At 38.9% G+C, this 20,005-nt stretch overlaps 1 protein-coding gene across 49 annotated transcripts in view; it reads left to right on the plus strand.

Annotated features, from left to right (window-relative positions):
• Nucleotides 1–20,005, plus strand: part of EPB41L3 (erythrocyte membrane protein band 4.1 like 3) — a 132,782-nt gene that overhangs the window by 55,959 nt on the left and 56,818 nt on the right. For 43 of the 49 annotated variants that reach the window (XM_035126103.3, XM_035126102.3, XM_035126108.3 and 40 more), the window contains exons 2-3: nucleotides 13,266–13,516; nucleotides 16,749–16,946. In XM_035126103.3, the coding sequence (XP_034981994.3) occupies nucleotides 13,277–13,516; nucleotides 16,749–16,946 (438 nt within the window). In that variant the 5' untranslated portion in view covers nucleotides 13,266–13,276. The remainder of the gene's footprint in view (nucleotides 1–13,265; nucleotides 13,517–16,748; nucleotides 16,947–20,005) is intronic. The other 6 variants (XM_088675360.1, XM_088675375.1, XM_088675395.1 and 3 more) reach the window with 1 other exon arrangement.

The raw sequence follows: 20,005 nt of genomic DNA on the forward strand, positions 1-20,005 counted from the left end.
TCAGGAAACAATCTGCTTTTGCTAATATCAAAGCAATGTCAAGGCTTGCTACCAGAGAGCCAACTGACACCAAGTGCCCTGTGGAAAGGAAGAAGACAGTGAGGGAGTTAGACAGGGTCTGTTCCAGTTGGGCTGACCATCATAAGAGCTAATGTTTAATGTTTAGCAACTACCCTGCAGGAAGGAATATTTGAAGCTGGTTTCTGCCTCAGGGGGCATGGTTGTTTTTTGTTCTGTTTCTTGAGCATGTGTTGTGTTTTATGAATGCTTGATAGCTGTTTCAAGGGCTCCAGTTGAAAAGTGAGATATAAATCTACTAAATAAATGAAATAATAATCACACTCCAATTCAGAACTTTGTAGGTAATGTATTTTCATTCATTTGTGACCCTAAATTACATAGATAGCAGCAAATTACAATGGGTTACAGAATGTTTCTTAAGTAGTGGTAAGGTTTTTGTGGTGGTGGGGATCAGTAAACAATGCAAAGTCTTTTGCTAAATTATAAAAAAGTGAAAATAGTAATGATAATAATATGACAATAGAATAGAATAGAATAGAAATGTCATCCACTAAAACGGGTAAATAGGTGGATACAGTGTTATCAGGAAAGAGCTCACTCATGGACTATAGAGCAGTTCTTCCAGAGGGCCAGTAAAAATCCCATCACTTGAATCATTTACAAGTTGACCGAGTATTCAGTGGTACAATGGAGAATGCAAGTTTAAAATGTTGGGGGATGGACAAGATGACCTAATTTCCCCCCTCTGGTTTTATGATTTATTAAAGAGTTTTGCAGCCTCTTTGCTAGGGGCTGACTAAATGGAATTTGAAACATGACAATTATAAGGGCCTTTTAGTTTGGTGCCAGCACATTGCTGTTTTTGATTACTTTGTTGGAGCAGCAGTATGAGCAATGTGAATAATTCTCTCTACTGCAACAGACTGAGAGTGCAGTCAGTAGAGAACAGGATTTCCAGTTCTTTTGAACTTAATGGTTTAGATTTTGTGTGTAGGTCGGTAAATCTGTTTTGTCAAAAATGATGAAAATAAGCTTTAGTAAAGAAGAATGGCACAATCCAATGATTGTTGATCTAAAGCACTACAACTTGCATCCAAAATTTAGTAAACTTTTACATTTGTATTTCTCTATCTTGTTGAAGTTTTTATAATAGAGTTTACTATTTTTGCTGACTTTGTAATAAAACTATAGATATTTATTTGAGCAACTGTAATATAATAATAATAATAATGATAATAATATACTGTATATACCAATATTCAGTGTTATAAGCATGATTTATAGGGAACACAGGGCAAACCTGTGCTTCTCAAATTTTATATTCTTTAAAAAAATGGAATGCAATTTTAGTATGCTACTGTGGTAAACTGAGAGATTTTATTGCATTTTTATATCATAAAAGGAGAACTGGAAGTGTAATCATTTCTAAGTTTAATGGTTTGAGCCTACTAAATATCAGCATTTCAGAAACTTTAGTACCAGGAGTTACTGTATCTTGAGAGCAGGCATTTGCTACAGTAGAGCACAAGGAATAGGGAACGTGGCTCCATAGAGTCTAGATCTTGTTGGGCTCCCAATTCCCATCAATTGCACTACCACATCTAGATTCAATGATAGGGAATGATAGAGATTAATGCCATCTGCAGCACTAAAAATAAAATAAAAATTGTTTCTCTGTCAACACAGGAAAAACTTATAAAAGCTGTAGTTGCTTCAGCCTAAGCCAAGGAAGTAATACAACCTTTTGAAATGTTCATGTACACTGTATATCTCCAAGTGTACGCTTCTCCATTTCCCTTTACTATCCATACACTGTTAATTATTGTTGCAGAACAGAGAAGTTTGATAAAACTTTCACCCACATTATCCAGTGTTTCTCAACCTTTTTTGGGCCAAGGCACACTTGTTCCATGAAAAAAATCACGAGGCACACCACCATTAAAAAAGTTTAAAAAATTAACTCTGTGCCGCCCTATATTGACTATATAATTATGACTGTAAGAAACACTTGCCAATTGCTGTGTTGGTTGCAATCTCCTGTAATAAGGCTTCACAAGCCGCTGATTTCTCTGCCAGCACAATCCTTTGCTCAGCAAGTTTCAGGTTGAGCTCATCCAGCCAGCTTCTTTAAGTTTGTCTAAAACCACCCTCCCGTGGTGGTGGCTGTTGAGAGCTGCGCTCGCCCTGCGTCGTGACCCGGCCGGCTTCCTTTCCGGCGGGTCAGTGTTGTTTATTGGCAGCCGCCAGGCACGTGACAATGCAAATCGCCCTTCTCGTCGCGGCACGTCGCGGCACACCAGCCAGCATCTCGCGGCACACTAGTGTGCTGCGGAACAGCGGTTGAGAAACGCTGACATTATCATTCAAAAGGAGACAGGTACGGTAACATACATGAGTGACATTGGAATGGTCTAGGTCCCATTTTTAATACATTCCATTGAAAGATTGGAAGGAAAGACTGAGTTCTTGTTAACAAACAATATTCAAATTCTTGTATTGGCTGTAGTGACTTCATGCAAATCTGGTAGTGTGTGCAAGTCCCAATAATACTAGTTGAAGCAAGTAAAAGGCTCATTTTAAGTTTTTAGTCATGTTGATACAAGAGGCACAGAAGGTTCTTGTGGATGTAAGGGAGCATTCTTAAGTCATTCTGTATAGGCCATCTAATTTTAATAATATCTGGGAAACTACTGAGAGCTACAATTGTAGAGAGAGATAGTTGTGTGATATGAAATAATAAATATGACAACAGGATGTGAGAGAAGTTTGTGCATGAATCGCTGTTGTAGGAACAACTTTGAGTAGAAGTGAATTTTTAGGAAGTATCAGAACAATGTACTCTCCTTTTATTGGGGTGGAATACATTTTTAAGAGCATTTATATATTCTTGGCTGTAAATTGTGTTCAGTTAATGACATTGTAATTTGCACACAGCTGGTTCAAGGAGCCTATTAGCTCCTGCATCAAGTACAGCTCTGTCAAAGCGGTATTGTTGCCCATTCTTGTGTTAAGTTCCTACTTATTTTTATTTTCTCTTTAATTATCCCTTGTGCAGAAGAAATTGTTATCCTCAGCCCCTTATTGTTCTTAGAAACATAACTGTTGCTGCACAGCAGAAACTGTACTGCTCTCCTCCGTTTTATTGTTTTTCTTTCACCAGGTCTTTATACACACACACACTGAGGCCCTTGCAGAGAGGCCCAGGCAGACTCCAGCTTTTAAGCCCCCCCCCCAATATTAAAAATAAAACTGAAAACAATAAAAAGGCACCCAAAAGGAGTGGTTTGTTTATATAATCAGCTAATCTGAATGAACATGTTTATCATGGTCTAATCTTGTGCCACCAGAAAAGATACATATTTTTATTAATGTGCATGAACATTTTCCAGTCTGAACTATGACCAAATCTACAACAGCTAACAAAAAATTACGTATTTTACCAAATTACATCTTTTACTTGCTTAAATTTCGAGCTGTAAACATTTCACACAGGCATACCTTTTTAAACACCTGCAATGCACATGCCATCCTAAACAGCAGTTGCTGTAGTGTGCCATTTCTTTCTTCAAGCCTGCGGCATGGTATTAATTAGAGTAAGGGTGAAGTGGCGTGTCCTTTGATGTAGGGATGTCTCACATTTTATGTTATGGATGTGTCATGCTGAAGCTGGGGTATAGCTATAGCTGCACTTAATGCAAATTCTCAGTTAGAATCCCTTACATTTTTAACTCTCATCCAGTGATATATATTGAAATGGAATTGAAATACTTTATTGTCAGTTTTGCACAACTTTTAAACAGTGAGATTACTTGAGCCCCCCCCCCCACTCAACTCTCTTAGTCTAATTCCCCTTGCTTGTTGTCCTGTTGTTCTCTTTTCATTCAGCAGCCTAACAGTCCACTGATAGAAGCTCTTCTTTACCCTGTTGGTGCGACTAATCATGCTTCTATATCTTCTGCCCAAGGGCAGGAGATCAAGAAAGTGCTGGCCAGGGTGTGAATCATCCCTAAGAATTTTCCTCACTCTCCTGAGGCAATGGTCTTCTGCGATGTCATCCAGCGGATTCCCTGATTCGTCTCCACCTGTTATTAAACCCATTATGGTGGTATCATCTTTAAACTTAATAATTTCAGTAGATGGGTCAGATGATACACAATCGTATGTATACAATGAATACAGGTAGGGACTTAGCACACATCCCTGTGGTGTGCTAGTGCTGATTTTTAAGGAATTAGATGTTACTTGTCCAATCGTCACTGTTTGTGTCCGATCTATCAGAAAGTCTTTAATCCAGCCACTTGGATCGAATTATATGCCTTTATACCACTTGTTGAAGGTTTTGCTTACGCAGCTGTTGGTAAACCTGGTGATAACCACCTACTTTCTTAGCCTAGCATGTTTATGATTGGGAAGTTAAGTATCCTGTAAACTCGTAAAATAAACAACAGATCAGTCGTTTTGAAGTAAAATCACTGCAGATGTGAATATATGTTTTGCCAGGGCTGTCTAGTTATTAAACATACAAAATGGAGATAGCCTTTAAAAAAGAAAATAGCATAATCTACATATGGGTCAATTAGCAGTGTTAATTCCAGTGGGTGGAACACAGCTGGTGGGTGAAATCCAGCTTGTGCCCTTGCATTTACAGAAGAGTTTTGATCCACTGACCCCCCTCCACTAATGAAAGAGGAGGGTGTGTCAGTTTGCTCTTCACCTTGAAGCTCCGACAATACTTTCTACTGTTTTGGAGGGTCCCCCAAACTCCTCAGAGCTGCTTTTGGAAGGGGATTGCTGGCAAAACCCTGACCTTTCCTCCTCCATTAGCAAAGGCATCAACTTGATCAAAATCATTTCCATGAGTGAAAGAAGACCAGCTTGATACCACCATTTAAATTTATACTTTGGCCTCTTCCCTTGTTTAAACAGAAGACTGTTTCAGAAGAGGAGAATATCTCAGTTTAAACTGTTAAGCACTTCCAACATGAAATCTCAGGTATCTGGAGTACTTGCTCTTTATCTCTGCTGTGCAGTTCAAAATGGACAGCCAAGGCATGTTGTCACTTTAAATATTTTGAGGGAGACAAAAAGGGTAAGTGACCTAGAATGCTGCTGTTGTCAGGAGGCTAAGCAGTGCCTCCTGCATTTGGGGCAGTGCTTTATTGAGATGGCTAGTGGGCACTTGCCAGTTTTCCTTTGAATGGAGTTCATAAAGGTATTCCCACACAAGTGACGCTGACACAAAACCCCACACATACACTAAGCAGAATAGAAGGTATTTATTGTAGCAGTACTACCTTATGTAGTGGGACAACTGCCTTTGATTTCCTTTTTGAAAATTGGTTATATTCTGATTCAGAATGAATCATAGGATTTGTAGAAGTATGTATGTATGTATGTATGTATGTATGTATGTATGTATGTATGTATGTACGTAGAAGTTTAATCCCTGTTTAGTAAACACTTTGGGAGTGTGTGTTCATTTGCAAGGCCAGGTTGCATGTTTTGAAGATGCTGAGAGAAATTGGATGAGATGTTCAGGGACATTTCAGATGACCTCCACTGAAATACTTGGGGTGTAACTTGGTGATAGGGTTGTCAGGCTTCAAGCTGAAGAAGTTTCTTATATAGTTTTTTAAATCCTGCTTCTCAGTTGTTGTTAGGCTGTATGTGCTGCACCTCCCTGTTTGAAGGCAGATCAAAATTTTCATTAATTGGATAGTAATAATTTCCTAGTACCTTCTTAATTTTTTGAAGGTTATTTCTGTGGATGGATTAGTTCCTTTTAAAGATTTGACATTTCTGGCATGTAAATAATACATCTCTCTTTTAATTGCGTTTCTGCTACTTTGGTTTTTAAAATTGCCATTAAACTACGATGGTTGCCTAACTACGATTGTTACGCCTTAGCTTAGGTTTCCCTGAGCCTAACTGAACAAAAACCCTTCCTCTGATACTAACATCGCATCCATGCATTCAGAATTTTCAACTCTCACTAAGTAGTCCTGAACATGAAATGGGTAGTAGCACGTTTGAAAATGCTGCCCATTCATGTCAGAATCTAATGTTAGGGAATGTGAAGCACTTAATACATGACATAGGTTGGAAGAAATAGAGTGAACCATGACACTGTGAAAAAAGTTTCTCCAAATTCATCCTTGGACTAGCAAAGAGGGAATGTTTTAAAAGCAAATGATCCATTTGGGTTCTGTCTAGCAGTGCAGCAGCTGGAAATTTTAATTATAGGCTAGGAAGCCCTACTGGGATTAAGGAAAGTGTTAGCAGAAGGGGTGAATATTAATGACAGCTGTTTGCCGCAGGACCCAAGAGGCAAAGAGAATATGTGTGTGGTGTGTGACTAAAGTGTAATGTCCGGCATATGTGCCTTAAGCATGATAAAACCCCAAGGCATTTCTGAAATCATGGAGCATGTTTATATGGAATGATTTTCAGAGCTTAAATGTATGTTCAGTAGAGCCAAATTCAGTGTGTATTTATTTACAACCAGTATTTTGTTGTTGTTCAAGACAAAACTGTGCACTAGCACCAGTAAATGACTCCCCAAAAGATATAACTTGCATTGTGCCATAGTCTCTGAATAACATCATTATGCTTGCATCTCTGAGGAGCAGTCCAAATAAAAATTGCCCTGAATTACTTTATAAGATGGGAGTTATAAATCCGAGGGCCACATTCCCTCACGGGGATCTACCAGGGGCCACATTCCACTTTCAGTGGGGGGCAGGGGAAAAATGGGCAGGGATATTTCTCTTACCTGTATGGTAGACTAAATTTCACTCATGCAGAAGCCTGAGATACTAATAACACACAAACACCACTTTCCCATTTCCTCTCAGGTCAACAAGAGACATTAAGGGTAAAGTCTTTGGCATGACAAAGAAAGCACTTCACAAAGTATAGTTAAAATTCAGGACAGGGATTCACCAGAGGGGTTTCCTGAGGTCGGAATGAACCAAGACCAAACAAAATGTGGCAAAGAGGTTCTACCCTTTTCTTGTAAGGAATCAACTAACTGTGTTCATAGTTAGAAATATATATATATATCTTGAAATAATTGAAGTTAATAAGCAGATCTTGTTGGTTCTCTCTTTAGGGTTGCAGCTAAAACAGGTTTTCCAGCAATGGCATGCTAAATAGTAAAATGTGGAGTCAGGATGGTGTGTGTGTGTGTTGTTTCACTTCCTTGCTCAGATTACTGTGTTTTCTTCCATTTCTCCTAATCCTGTCGAAAACACAATTACGGGAAAACCTGTTCTAGCTGTAACTCTAGCATTCAGTCAATTGGTACAGGCTTTGAATGATGGTTTGCTCAGGAATCCTGCTCCCATCCCTGAAACATTCTTCTACAGCAGCAGCGAGCTCATAATCATGCCGATCCAGAATAATAACTACTTAGGACAGCATGAGTGAACTTCCATGCAAGCACCAGAGCATCCTTTGTGTCTTGATCTTTTGTCTAGAAACTGGTGTTTCAGCTAACTAGAACAGTTTTACATGACTTTGTGTTGAGCCATTTCCTGGATTGTCGCCCAGATGAGGTACCCACGGTAATTATTTCAGAGCAACTGTGGCCAAATCTGCACAGCAGATGAAGGAAGTGTGGGGAAAGGGTTGTCTTTCACAAATATTATCCAAGTCAGGTAGGTTAATATTTTGGATTGCACATACAGGTGGGCTCCTTCGGGAGGAGGGAGGAGTTATAAATTGAAACAACAACAATAATAAATAAAGTGCTTAGAAATTGTCCACTTTAAGATTTTTATGTGCTCAATGGTAATTTATGGGCAAGGACATCTGTTTTGTATGCAGAAGTTCCTAGGTTCAATACCTGGCATTTCTAGGAAGGAGTGGTACATTTTCAGATTCAGTTACCGGTACCTTTGGGTGGAGTGGAAAACTACCCAATCCTGTCCGAAACATGAAATGCTGCAGGTAGTCATTAGTACTGGACTAGATGAACTAATGGTCTGAATTGGCATAAGGTAGCTTTCCTATGTTCCTAATTTCTTACTGTTGTAAGCCATTATCTGCTTAATGCTTTTTTACACTGCCTCCCACCCCCCAGTTTAAAAAAGAATGCTGAATTGCTATAATAGTGTTGCTGTTAATTTATGTCAATGTAGATAACCTCTGCGTACGCAAAGTCGTTCAGCTTGAATCGCCACACTTTTGTCTGTAAATCCCACTCAAACTCTGTTGTGGGATCAGACAAGCAGTATAAGTGGAGAATGGAGAAACTGGTTGTACGTCGTGTTTTAATTAAGATGCACCAATAGAAATGAAAAGAGCGAGTTACGAGAATAGAAACAACTATCTGATGGGTTATGCTTTGCAATTACTGTCGTCCTCATTTCATTATTCGACTTTTCATGCATGTATTTACAAAAACTTCCCAAAAGATATAATTAACTTCTAGAAATACCCCATTTCTTTTGTGCCGTGAGTGATTATTAATTTTAATGTACATATGTTGCCAGAAGTGACAAGCTGGCAGAAGCAGTTCCTTTTAATGTACTTGATTCCAGTGGAGGCCAATAGATTTCATAGATACAAGTATAATTTGCTCGTCTAATGGACATGAACTTACTCTCAACCTATTAATAAATTATACAACTGCTAGTCTTGCATCGGAGATCCCCTCATATCCCACAAGCTTTTGAAGTCAAGACAAAAATGGAAATGGTTTAGATTTTGTTTGTATTAGCAGTGTTTAAGATTTGTAGTGCTATCTATCTATCTGTGCATTCATATGGCAGTACAGTAGTGCTACTATTATACCCACCATTAGTCAGGATCTGACCCATGAATTGAAGACGAGTGTATTATCAGGAGTTTAATATTTTTTTATTCCAAACAGTTGCAAAGTTTAAACGAAAGCAAGCAGATATCAAGGATCATATTGTAGTGTGTGTACTAAATTGGAACATAAATTAGGATAATCCAGTAGGTACAAAAAGGGATGATTTGTGGGGGAGGAGGAAATTCTTTAAACAGTTCTTTTGATGACTAAAAGTTAGGGTTTGTTTACTTTGCTTACTCCAGTCAGTGTTCAGTTGAAACTGATTGTGGTTGCAGTTGCTAGTTCAATCCTGGAAACATCTGCAATTGATCAAGGTGCACCTGGAAGATGTTTTCGGGGTCAAGCTATATGACTTTGAAGAGAGACCAATGTTCATGGTTAAACTCAAAAGGATTTTCCCCCTTAATGTGGAAAATAACATAAGATTTAATCTTCTGTTCAACCATTGTGATGGATGCCTGATGGCACAGAACATCTGTCTTTGTGCCCTACTTTTGCCTTTTACTCTTGGTTCACAAACTCCATTTTTAGGGGATCATAGTTCATTTTTTAGGGGAAATGTTTGAGTAGTTGCAAATTTAAACTTAAGCCCTGAAGTTAATAAGAATGGCATTTACAGTTTTGAAACGAAGGCTTCTATTCAAATGCCCATTTTTCGCAAATGGTTTCACTGATTTTTAAAAAGGGATTCCTGAAAAAACATAGGCTAATCATACATAGGAAACAACTTTTGTTATGCATTAATTTGGGCGTGAGTGTTTTGCAGGTCTGTTGGCACTGTGCTTATGTGGCCAGAGTCAATTTTTAAAAATTAGGGTCTGAGAGGATTTAGTTGTCTATACTGCCCATGCCACATTGCCACAGGGAATTAACAGCACTTGGTGAGGATATAATTCAGTGTAGAGGGAATTGTTAAAAACCTCTCCCCAATATCATGGTTCAATATCAAGGATGCTTTGAAGGGGGGAAAAATGAAGGTCCAATTGTGGATCCAGTGTATCATGCAATTTAGCCCCTAGTGAACGGTCCACTTCGCTACATACTGTTTTTCTAATTGCTAGCAGGGTTTCCAACTTGAATCCAATATGGGGAGGGGCATGTAAGCCCCACCCCACGTAATCCATCACAAGATGTGGCAAATGCACACCATTTGAATGGCAGTGCCCATCAACTTTGGGGGGAGGCAGCTCCCTAAAATAATCAATGGGGGGGAGACAAAAAGGACCTTGGCTCCTAGGAGTTGAATCCCATTAGTATGCATAATGTTAAATTTAGGATAGCCATTTTAAAAGTGTGAGGCAGTCTCATTCACATTTAGATGTTGAGCATAGAGAGACATTCATGGAAACATATCTACCTAGATCAGGCATCCCCAAACTTGGGCCCTCCAGATGTTTTGGACTACAATTCCCATCTTCGCCGCCCACTGGTCCTGTTAGCTAGGGATCATGGGAGCTGTAGGCCAAAACATCTGGAGGGCCGCAGTTTGGGGATGCCTGACCTAGATGAACAAAACTAAAAGCCAATGCTTAAATAACCTCATTTGCATAAAGTAAGGGTATTTTTGTGTGTGCTGTAGTAGTCAATGTGTAGAACAAAGAACCAATGCAAAAATACATTAAGTCTCTTGAAGACACATCATTCTGGTTTCTGTTGGCATTTTACTGTTGATTATTTTAAAATAAACTGAATATATGACAGCACTAATGAGCATAATATGATGATGAACAGAAAATAGGTGTCATAAGATCCTTAAATTCTTATAGCTGAAAACTATTGATTTGATTAAATGTTAGTTGTGTTGCCTAAGAGTTTACAGAATTTACACCAGTGACCGAGCTGCCATTAATGTAAATTGTGTTTGAATGCTTTTATTTTATATCGCTTTAAAAACAATACATGTAAGCAGTTGCCCATAGATTGTATGTTTTTTTGCTCCCTGTTGCCTTTTCTATATTCTTGTATCACTGAACCATGTGGATATTTCTTGAAAATTTGGGTCCCATTTACTATATTATTAAAATATAGACATTTTGCTTCCCGTTGTATGTTTTAGCACAGTTCAATATGATCCACATAGAATATAGGATATTGAGGCATTCTAGACATCTTAGGCTCATTTCAGGGGCTTGTGATAGTATTGTGGGGAAATGAAATATACAGGTAAACTCATGCTGGCTGGGCAGGCGTGCAGATCCTGCATGCTTTTAATAAACTCCCAAAATAATGCAGTATCCTTGTCCCCTGGGAGGATTGCTACTGTCAGCCATGCTCTTCTCCAGGATACAATAAGATGTAAGTGACTCAAGCATAATAAATATGAAATTTAAGAAACGTCAGTGATTTATAATTACCAGCTAAGTAGTTGTCAGGTCATATTTTAGTTCAGGGGCAAAATCTTGATCATACACTGATGATATTTCTACATGTTCCATACTAGAGAGAAGACAGAGAATTACAGTACTTTGTGCATAGCTGGGACAAATTGCTGATGAACAATTTGTCTCAAACACTCATTGTCTTTTAAAGCATTAAATTAATCAAGCTTTTAAATGGTGAATAATGTGTGTGTGTGTGCACCCCTTGTAAGCAAGGCACTTTACAGCAACTGTAGAAGCAATAGGTTGTACTAATGATGTTTCTCCAACAAAAAAGGGAGGAGGCAATAAGCTGAACTATCCCAGTGAAGCCTTTACAGAAAGTGCAGTGTAGTCATCATCAATCAGAGGGAAGAGAAGAAAGCTAATGCACAGCAAGGAAATCAGAAGAAAAATACTTTTTTCAAAAAAATAGGTCAGAAAAGAAGGAGATTAGACCTGAATGATTTTTTTAAAAGGTGAATCTATTGAGGATTGTAATGAGCCATTTTAGTGAACCCTTCTTACCTCCTTAATTGCTTGATGAAATATTTATTGTTCATTTGTATTCGATTTCCAGAGCTATCTGGCTATAATAATGCCTTTCACAAATACTCTTTTTGTTTTTGGTATGGAGTGAAGTCAATAAGTTACACTGTTTATTATTGCTGTTTTCTTATAAAAGAAATGTTACAATAAACTTCATGTGAGAATTTGCATCCCATGTTTCCAGTTTCTTTTCCTCCGTTGTTTATTCGCAGACTGCAATTTTTAGGCTACAACCCCCCACCCACCCTACTTTTATCATTTAAAAAACTTGTTTCACTGTTTTTGATTTATATTTTAAATGTTTTTATTTTATATTTTTGTAAAGTGTGTAGAGGTTTTTGTTACAATCAAGTGATATATAAATTTTGTTAAATAAATACATCAAACCTATTTTCATAAACTTTTTAATGTAGGATTTTGCTCTATAACTTCCATAGCTAACTTTTGATACATTGGCATGTGTGAACTTATATTTCATAGTAAATTTCAATAGGAGTGTAAGAATGGATTTTGTTATTTTTACTAGGGCTGTTTTACTAGATTATAATACTAGACTTTCATACAGTGGCCTGGTTCAGCCACCACATGATTAAACCATAGTTAAAATTTGTTATACTTTTAGTCCACCCTTCTGAAGATAGGCAACCCCATACAATATATTTCATTGGGAAGAGTTTGAGGTGGGCCATCTAAGTGATTATTTTGAGTCATTACTACAGTGACCCAATTGATAATTAGTGAAGAACATCACAATGCAAACATAGCAGCAGATAGTGGACAGGTCCTTACCAGCACAAATACTGGTTTTCTTTTTGAAGGAGTATTTCCCCTCTGTTAATTGCATAGTTATTCAATTAAATAAATTATTATGGCTACCAGATTTAAAGCAAATTACATGTTGATTAACAAAATCAGATAGTTACAGTCATACTTTTGTTTTTGATAATTCAAATTGTGACAATGCTGCATTTATTAATTTGAAAACTTTTGAGTTTTAAGATTATCTATACTGTATGCTTAAAAGGTGTGTCATAGGCTATAATGAGACCCTAATTTTTGTGATATCCCTGAGTCGCACAAAGATTTTGCATTGAGCCACCAAGCAGGAACAGGATGTTTTCAGTTTAATTTCCTTGGGGTTCTGTTGGAAGAGTTGGATAAAGGGTGATTAGTTTTCTGACAAATGGTTTATAGTCCTCCACAATCTTAAACAAGTCCCTAATTAGGACTAGTTCTGGTAAGCTACCGTAGATTCAGTGACCAGAGTTAAGAAGAACCTGCATTCAAACAAATTCAGACCACCTAAGTGTGGTGAGCGGACAGGAGAGCAAGTGTGAAGACAACTAATAAAAAAAACAACCCTTGTATGTAGAGGTAGGTGGGTGGGTGTGACTCCCCATCACCCACAAATGGTCTTAGCCATACTTTGTGACACTTAAAACCATCTTAATTGTTTGTCAATTCAGTTTTTGCCTTCTTTTGATTTTTTATGATACTGAATATTTTTATTTGTGTTGTAGAATAATCAACCATGACTACAGAATCTGGATCAGATTCCGAATCAAAGGATCAGGATCAAGAGCAGAAAGAAGCTTCGGGTCAACAAGGATCAGGTGGGACAGGGGCCCAAGGACAGCAGCAGCAGCAGCAGCAGCAGCAGCAGCAGCAGCAGCAGCAGCAGCAGCAGCAGCAGCTGAGTGAAGAGCACCAGAATGCATTAGAACAATTTTCTGGTGTTGCAGCTCACAGCACTCCTGTGAAAAAGGAACCGGTAAGATCAGAACTTGCATAATTTCTTTAAAAGTCTTAACATACACTAGAAAGCCAAAGCACAACTTTGCTTAGACACAGATATCAGTCTGATTAAACAGCACTCTTGCACACTGATTGGTGATCTACTGGAGAGGTTAGATACTGTTCCTCTCTCTCAATTTCAGTCATAAAATGTTTTTGTAATTTTTGTCAGATTGTCTTACATGCTGGGCTTAATTTTTAAAACCTATTGCCATTGTTAAAAGGGGGTAGGGAAGCTTTCACTATTCATCACAGGGTTAGATAACTGCAAATTTTGGAGAGGTTGGGAACACATTTCAGCTTTGACACCTGTTGAAATCCCATTTTATTTGGGGTTGAGTAATGTTTGAAACCAACAAAACCTTACATTCATTAAGGCCTGGTACTTGCAAAATGACTACATTTTAACTACTATCAGTTGTGTTAACATTGAAAAATTACTCAGCCCTGAGGTTTCCCCCCTCTTTAATAAAGCATTGCTTTTTGGACATAACAAGGTGCATCACATTGTTGTTGTTTAGTCGTTTAGTCGTGTCCAACTCTTCGTGACCCCATGGACCAGAGCACACACCAGGCACTCCTGTCTTCCACTGCCTCCCGCAGTTTGGTCAGACTCATGTTGGTAGCTTCGAGAACACTGTCCAACCATCTCGTCCTCTGTCGTCCCCTTCTCCTTGTGCCCTCAATCTTTCCCAACATCAGGGTCTTTTCCAGGGAGCCTTCTCTTCTCATGAGGTGGCCAAAGTATTGGAGCCTCATCTTCAGGATCTGAGCTTCCAGTGAGCACTCAGGGCTGATTTCCTTCAGAATGGATAGGTTTGATCTTCTTGCAGTCCATGGGATTCTCAAGAGTCTCCTCCAGCACCATAATTCAAAAGCATCAATTATTCGGCAATCAGCTTTCTTTATGGTCCAGCTCTCACTTCCGTACATCACTACTGGGAAAACCATAGCTTTAACTATACAGACCTTTGTCAGCAAGGTGATGTCTCTGCTTTTTAAGATGCATTACATTAGAACGTTGTTAATGGGAAAGGAAACAAAGGAGGCAGACAGCAATGACTGGGATTAAATACTGGTAGTTCACAACTTTGTTTAAAGAGACTTGGCATGTGTATTAGCATTAAGCCAAGTGCATGGATAACCAGCTGCATTGCCCCCTTCAAAACAAGGCAGGTATGGAATAGGTTCCCCATCTCTAATTAACTATATAGTAGGCTTTGGTTAGAATAATGCATACATTCTTTACTCCATCAACAACAGGTGTTGTTGGGCTAATCAGACATTATTATATCATACTCTGAACCAAAGTTACAAACCGAAATGTATAGATTAGTCTGGTTAGAAACAAATATTTAGATTCTACACACACACACACACACACACACACACACACACACACACACGAAAGCAGTGGGAAGTCTGCCTGTGTGAAAATTTGAGCAATTTCAGTGTTGCTCTGAGTCTAGCTGAAGGTAGCTTGATCCAAAAAAGAGCCTTAACACAATTCCTCACCCCACCCCCGTTAGATGTTAATTTATGGTGCCATTAGCCAAATAATCAAATTGCTTGTGGAAATGCATCACAAATAACCTTTGAAAAAGAGTTCATCACACATGAAAGAATGTGCATTTGTGCATGTAAAATAAAAAAATAAAATACTGAATGCAAGTTGTGTCTCCCTGGTCATTTTGCCCTAGATAACTGCATGAACAGGATGTCAGGCTTCTTTAGGAAGATGAGACTTAATTCCCTGTGAAGGTGCATGAACACATCTTGACAGTTTGGGGTCCTGCTCTAATAGTTCCTGGCATGTTTTTGTGTGCAGCACAAATTACTATAAAGGTTCTTCTGTGACAGTCTAACCTGGATAAATTCTCCCCGGCTTAGTTTTGTTCTGGTTAGCTACTTCAATCTAGACATTGGTATCCACATCCTTCCCTTTTAAAATACTAATGCTCCTGCTTGTAGTTCAAACTAAATATTACCAGCAGGTGTGTGTGTGTGTGTGTGTGTGTGTGTGTGTGTGTGTGTTTTCTGTTTTCTCTGCACCACCCACTAGTTTTCACAAGCAAATGTAATTCCTCTCACCATGTGCTCTACTATATTCAGTGAAGCCCTGCACTTTCCCACATATTGTGCAACACACAATTCTTTGGGTCTGAAAGCAGATTAAGGCTTTTGGCCAGATTTGATTCATTCTCATGGAGACTTGTTACAATGAAGGAAACGGACTTGGAGGATTAATTTGTGATGGATGTCAGTTCTGCAGGCTGCTGACTTACTATGAAGTCATTTCGAGCTGAATCAGATTTGTTTTTTTATGATGGCCAGATGAAAATAAGATTAAATTTCTAAGCTTTAACTAACGTATTACTACATTTCAGTTGCTGTTGAAATGTTGCTTCTGAACTAGTTGTGGAAGAGCTGTGTACAGAGTTAGCTGCTTCTAAATTGGCACCACCATTGGAATGTAACTGCCAGGTGGGAAGAGCACACTGTTTTGGCTGGACTATAATCGCCATCCCCTTCTTTCCTGAAAGGGGGCATATTGCATTCAGCCACATGACACATTGGATCTTTTAAACTCAGACTCCTTTTTATGCATTATGAATTAACAGCTCTACCCAGATGTTTATAAAGTTCATGGGCATTTTAATTTGTTTTAGTCTATTCTACTGCAGTTTTAACCTTCTGTATGTTTAAAATTATGGTTGTAATTTTTTTAGAGATAGTTTTATTGTTATATCTTTTTTAAAAAAACCACTGCTTTGAGGTTTTTCTACAATCAAGCGGTATATACATTTTATGAAATAAAAATAAATAAATAATCGAATCTGATCTCTCTGTTAAATGTAAATATTGTGTGTGTACCTATGATGAAAAAACCAAATTATTAGAAATATAAAACTCAAGACTCCTGCAAAGGTTAATATATGTCATATACTGAAATGATTCTCCTTAACACTTTACACTAATGAATTAGCAGTTATAAAATGGAGCTGCAGTTTCATTGACTAGAAAAGCTTTTCAAAACATTGAATGAAATTTCTCTGCACTGCAGTTACGTTGCAGCTTCAAAATGTGGCTCTAACTAGTCCTCTGTAAGGGATGTCTGATTGTACCTTGTGATTCTGAAAGCTCGCTGCAATCGGCCACATTTTTTTAATCTGAAATTAGAACTTAATCTCCCTATTTTCTCTTTGTAGGGCAGTGACAAAGAACGCGCATTTGCTGCTGCAGCAGCAAAACAACTGGAATACCAGCAGTTTGAAGACGACAAGCTCTCTCAGAAATCATCCTCAAGCAAGCTTTCCAGATCTCCTCTAAAGATTGTCAAAAAACCGAAAAATATGCAGTGCAAAGTAATCCTTCTAGATGGCTCAGAATACGGCTGTGAAGTGGAGGTAAATACTGGAAGGGAGGGAGGAAGATTTTTTTACTATATATGATCTAAGGTGTTTATTTGGTGAAGGCTGGTTGCAAAGGAAACTTCCTTCTCTTTTATATCAGAAGGAGAGTCCCTCTAAGAAAGGAAATATGCTTATAAATGCACATGGTTTGTGTGTATTCAGTCTGGAATACTGGCCGTAGAAAGCAAAAACAGAAATTGAATAATCCTTCTCCCAAGGCTCTATGTGATAATTCACCTAGCAATTCAGCCTTTCCCTCAAAATATATTTGCCCTTGTGATATTGATGAGAGTATAGAGCAGCAGGAAACACCAGCAAGGAAAAGAAGCAGTAACAATACAGATAGGGAATTGCTGGTTATTCTGTACCGCAGTTGGATTCTATAGCTGTGTCTGAATCTATCTGAAGTGTGTAGTTTCAGGCTTTCTATTAGTCAAGAGACTTTTGGTTCGCATGCTCTTTGAAGAAAGGCCTGTCTAGAATTTCACACTTTTATTCCCAGGGTATGGATCTTGGTGATAACTGTTCAGAAAGAGCAAGCAATTTATATAGCATCAAAGGCATCCTTGTGAGGCAGTGGTGAAAAAAGCCAAATCCATGCTAGGGATTATTGGGAAATAGACTGAAAATAAGACTGCCACAAAGATTGTAATGCCTGTATAGAAAGAGGAAGCAAGGTGATAAAGTGGTTGGACCACCTTTTTAATGAGGAAATGTAGAGGCTTTTTAGCTTAGGAAGAAGTTTATGAAAAGGATAATGGGCTGGGACATGATAGAGGCTTGTGACAGTTTGCCTATGTAGAGAGAAATGACTAGGGACCTTTTATCTTACAGTAGTAGAATTCAGAGTCACTAAATGAAATTGGTTAACAAACAGTTCAGAAGTACTTATTCACAATGCTTAGTTCATATGGAAATTTGTGATCACAAGCTATGATGATGATAGACTACTTTAAAGGGGAAACTTGATGCCCAATGCCTTTGACCTAGGAGGCTCTCCAACAATAAATAAAAAGCAAAACACATCCTATTTCTGCCTCAGTGAGGTTAAAGCCACTACTCCTTGTTTCACTACTTTTCTCTGCTTGGGCTGGGAGCACTTTTATTCCTTATAAATCGGAACAATGTGAGCAGGGTAGAAGGTCAGGCATCAAGGGAGAAGATAGCAGGGAAGTATTTCTCCAGTCAGGAGTCCACCACAGTTCCACCAAATTCTGAAAATAGTGCTTAACATTATTCCTAGACTAAAAGGACAGAGCTTGACGATTGGAAACAAGGGTTAGCTTATAGAACAAACATTCCAGTTCTAATGCCAACAAGCTTGTTAACAATTCCTACCTTATTCCTATCCCTAGGGTCTCACGTGAAGGCTTAGAACAGCTGTGTGTATAACAAGGACAGGTTGGGGAGATGTCACCTAGCTTCTCTGACAGGTCTCAACTGTCAGTGAAGCTGTGTGCTCTCTTTCTCCCTCCCCCCCCACCTTCTCCTAGATTATGTTAAGGAGAAGGGGCTGCTCAGTTTTTGGGCAGCTCATCAGGCACAGCTGTCAAGCCTGCCGCATCACATTGTCAGGAGGAACTTTAAAAAATGTGGATGAGAGGTCTATCAGCGGCTATTAGCTGCTAAAACTAAATGATTTAGTTTATAGGGTGTCTACCACTGAATACCCGTTGCTGTATCCCATTCCAGCCATCCCTTACACGTGGCTCAAAATTCAGAGAGACCAATGAGCCGCCTAGGGATGAGACATCAAGATATTAAGGATAATATAGTTGTCCAGCAGAGAGCATAGCAGGATACGGTGTTGCTCCAATTCTGGCTACGTTCCAACTAAGCAGGTTTATAGCTGGTTTAGCTGCTGCACCCCTTCCTGACCTGCAATCAGAGTTCTGATTCTGAGTACGGGGAGTGGGTTGGTGCTGATGCCAGCCAGTTTGTGTTGGTTCCTTCAGAACTGTAGCTTCCTTAAGTGGGCTTAATAATCGGACCAGCTCATCCTCCAAGGTCTCATCCAGAACCGTGCTGGTCCTGCTAGGGGCATATCATGCCACAGGGGACATAGAAAATAAGAAGAGCCCTGCTAGATCAGGCCAGATATAATCTGGTCCAGCATCCTGTTGTGACAGTGTGCAACCAGATCTCAATGGGATGCCCGCAAGCAGGAAACAACATGATTGGGAGGGCTGTTTCCTTTATGGCCAGTATCTTGAAGTTATCTGGTTGGCCTTAGTTGAAAATAGGATGCTGAAAATAACAAAGTGGTTTATTCATATTTGAACTTCTCCTCAAATGGAGGGGGAAATCCCTATGTGTGGGTGTGCATTGATAGAGTAATGTAAATGTTGGTCATGTAAACCTGCAAGATTTTGTGTGTAAAGGTCAATAGATTTTCAGCAAAAAAAATGTGCTTTCTAGGTTTGTCAGCACTGGTAGCAGCATAGGTCAATATAAAACAGGTATAGGATTTCCCTCTCCTTCCTGGAAGGTGTGGCCAAGGCAAGCAAACACAACTTTATTAAATTTATATCCCAAAGGAACTCACAGCAGCAAGCACACAGGTGATAAAACAATTAAAACTTCTAAAAGCAAAACAATTCCAACACAGAAACAATTATTCAACGCACCAGGTTCAGTTAGGGATGAAGGAACAGAGGCTGTAAAAAATGTCTGTGTTTAGCTTCCTTCGCTTCCTTTACTGAATGGCATGGCAGTCCACCCTTCCTCCCACAGCACACGCATCTTGGAACCCAATGGTCATATTGTGCCAAGTTAGAATTATTTTCTCCTTGAATTAATAGGAAAACCTGGTTTTGTTTCATTCTATTCTGTGACTACGATAGTTGGTGCAACAAGGACCTCCAATGGAAAGGAAGGGTATTTGATTGTTTCTGTGTAACTACCAGTAGCCAACCCAGCAGGGAGGGAGAAGAGGAAGCGTCCCAGGAGCTTTAAATCTATAGTTCTGATCGAAATTACCTGCCCTGTGCATTCATGCTGTTATTAAGCTTATTGTGGGGGGGGGGAAAAACCTTAATAGTAGCACGATACCA

The sequence above is a fragment of the Zootoca vivipara genome, chromosome 8 (genome assembly GCF_965207765.1).
Source record: "Zootoca vivipara chromosome 8, rZooViv2.hap1.1, whole genome shotgun sequence".
NCBI lineage: Eukaryota > Metazoa > Chordata > Lepidosauria > Squamata > Lacertidae > Zootoca > Zootoca vivipara.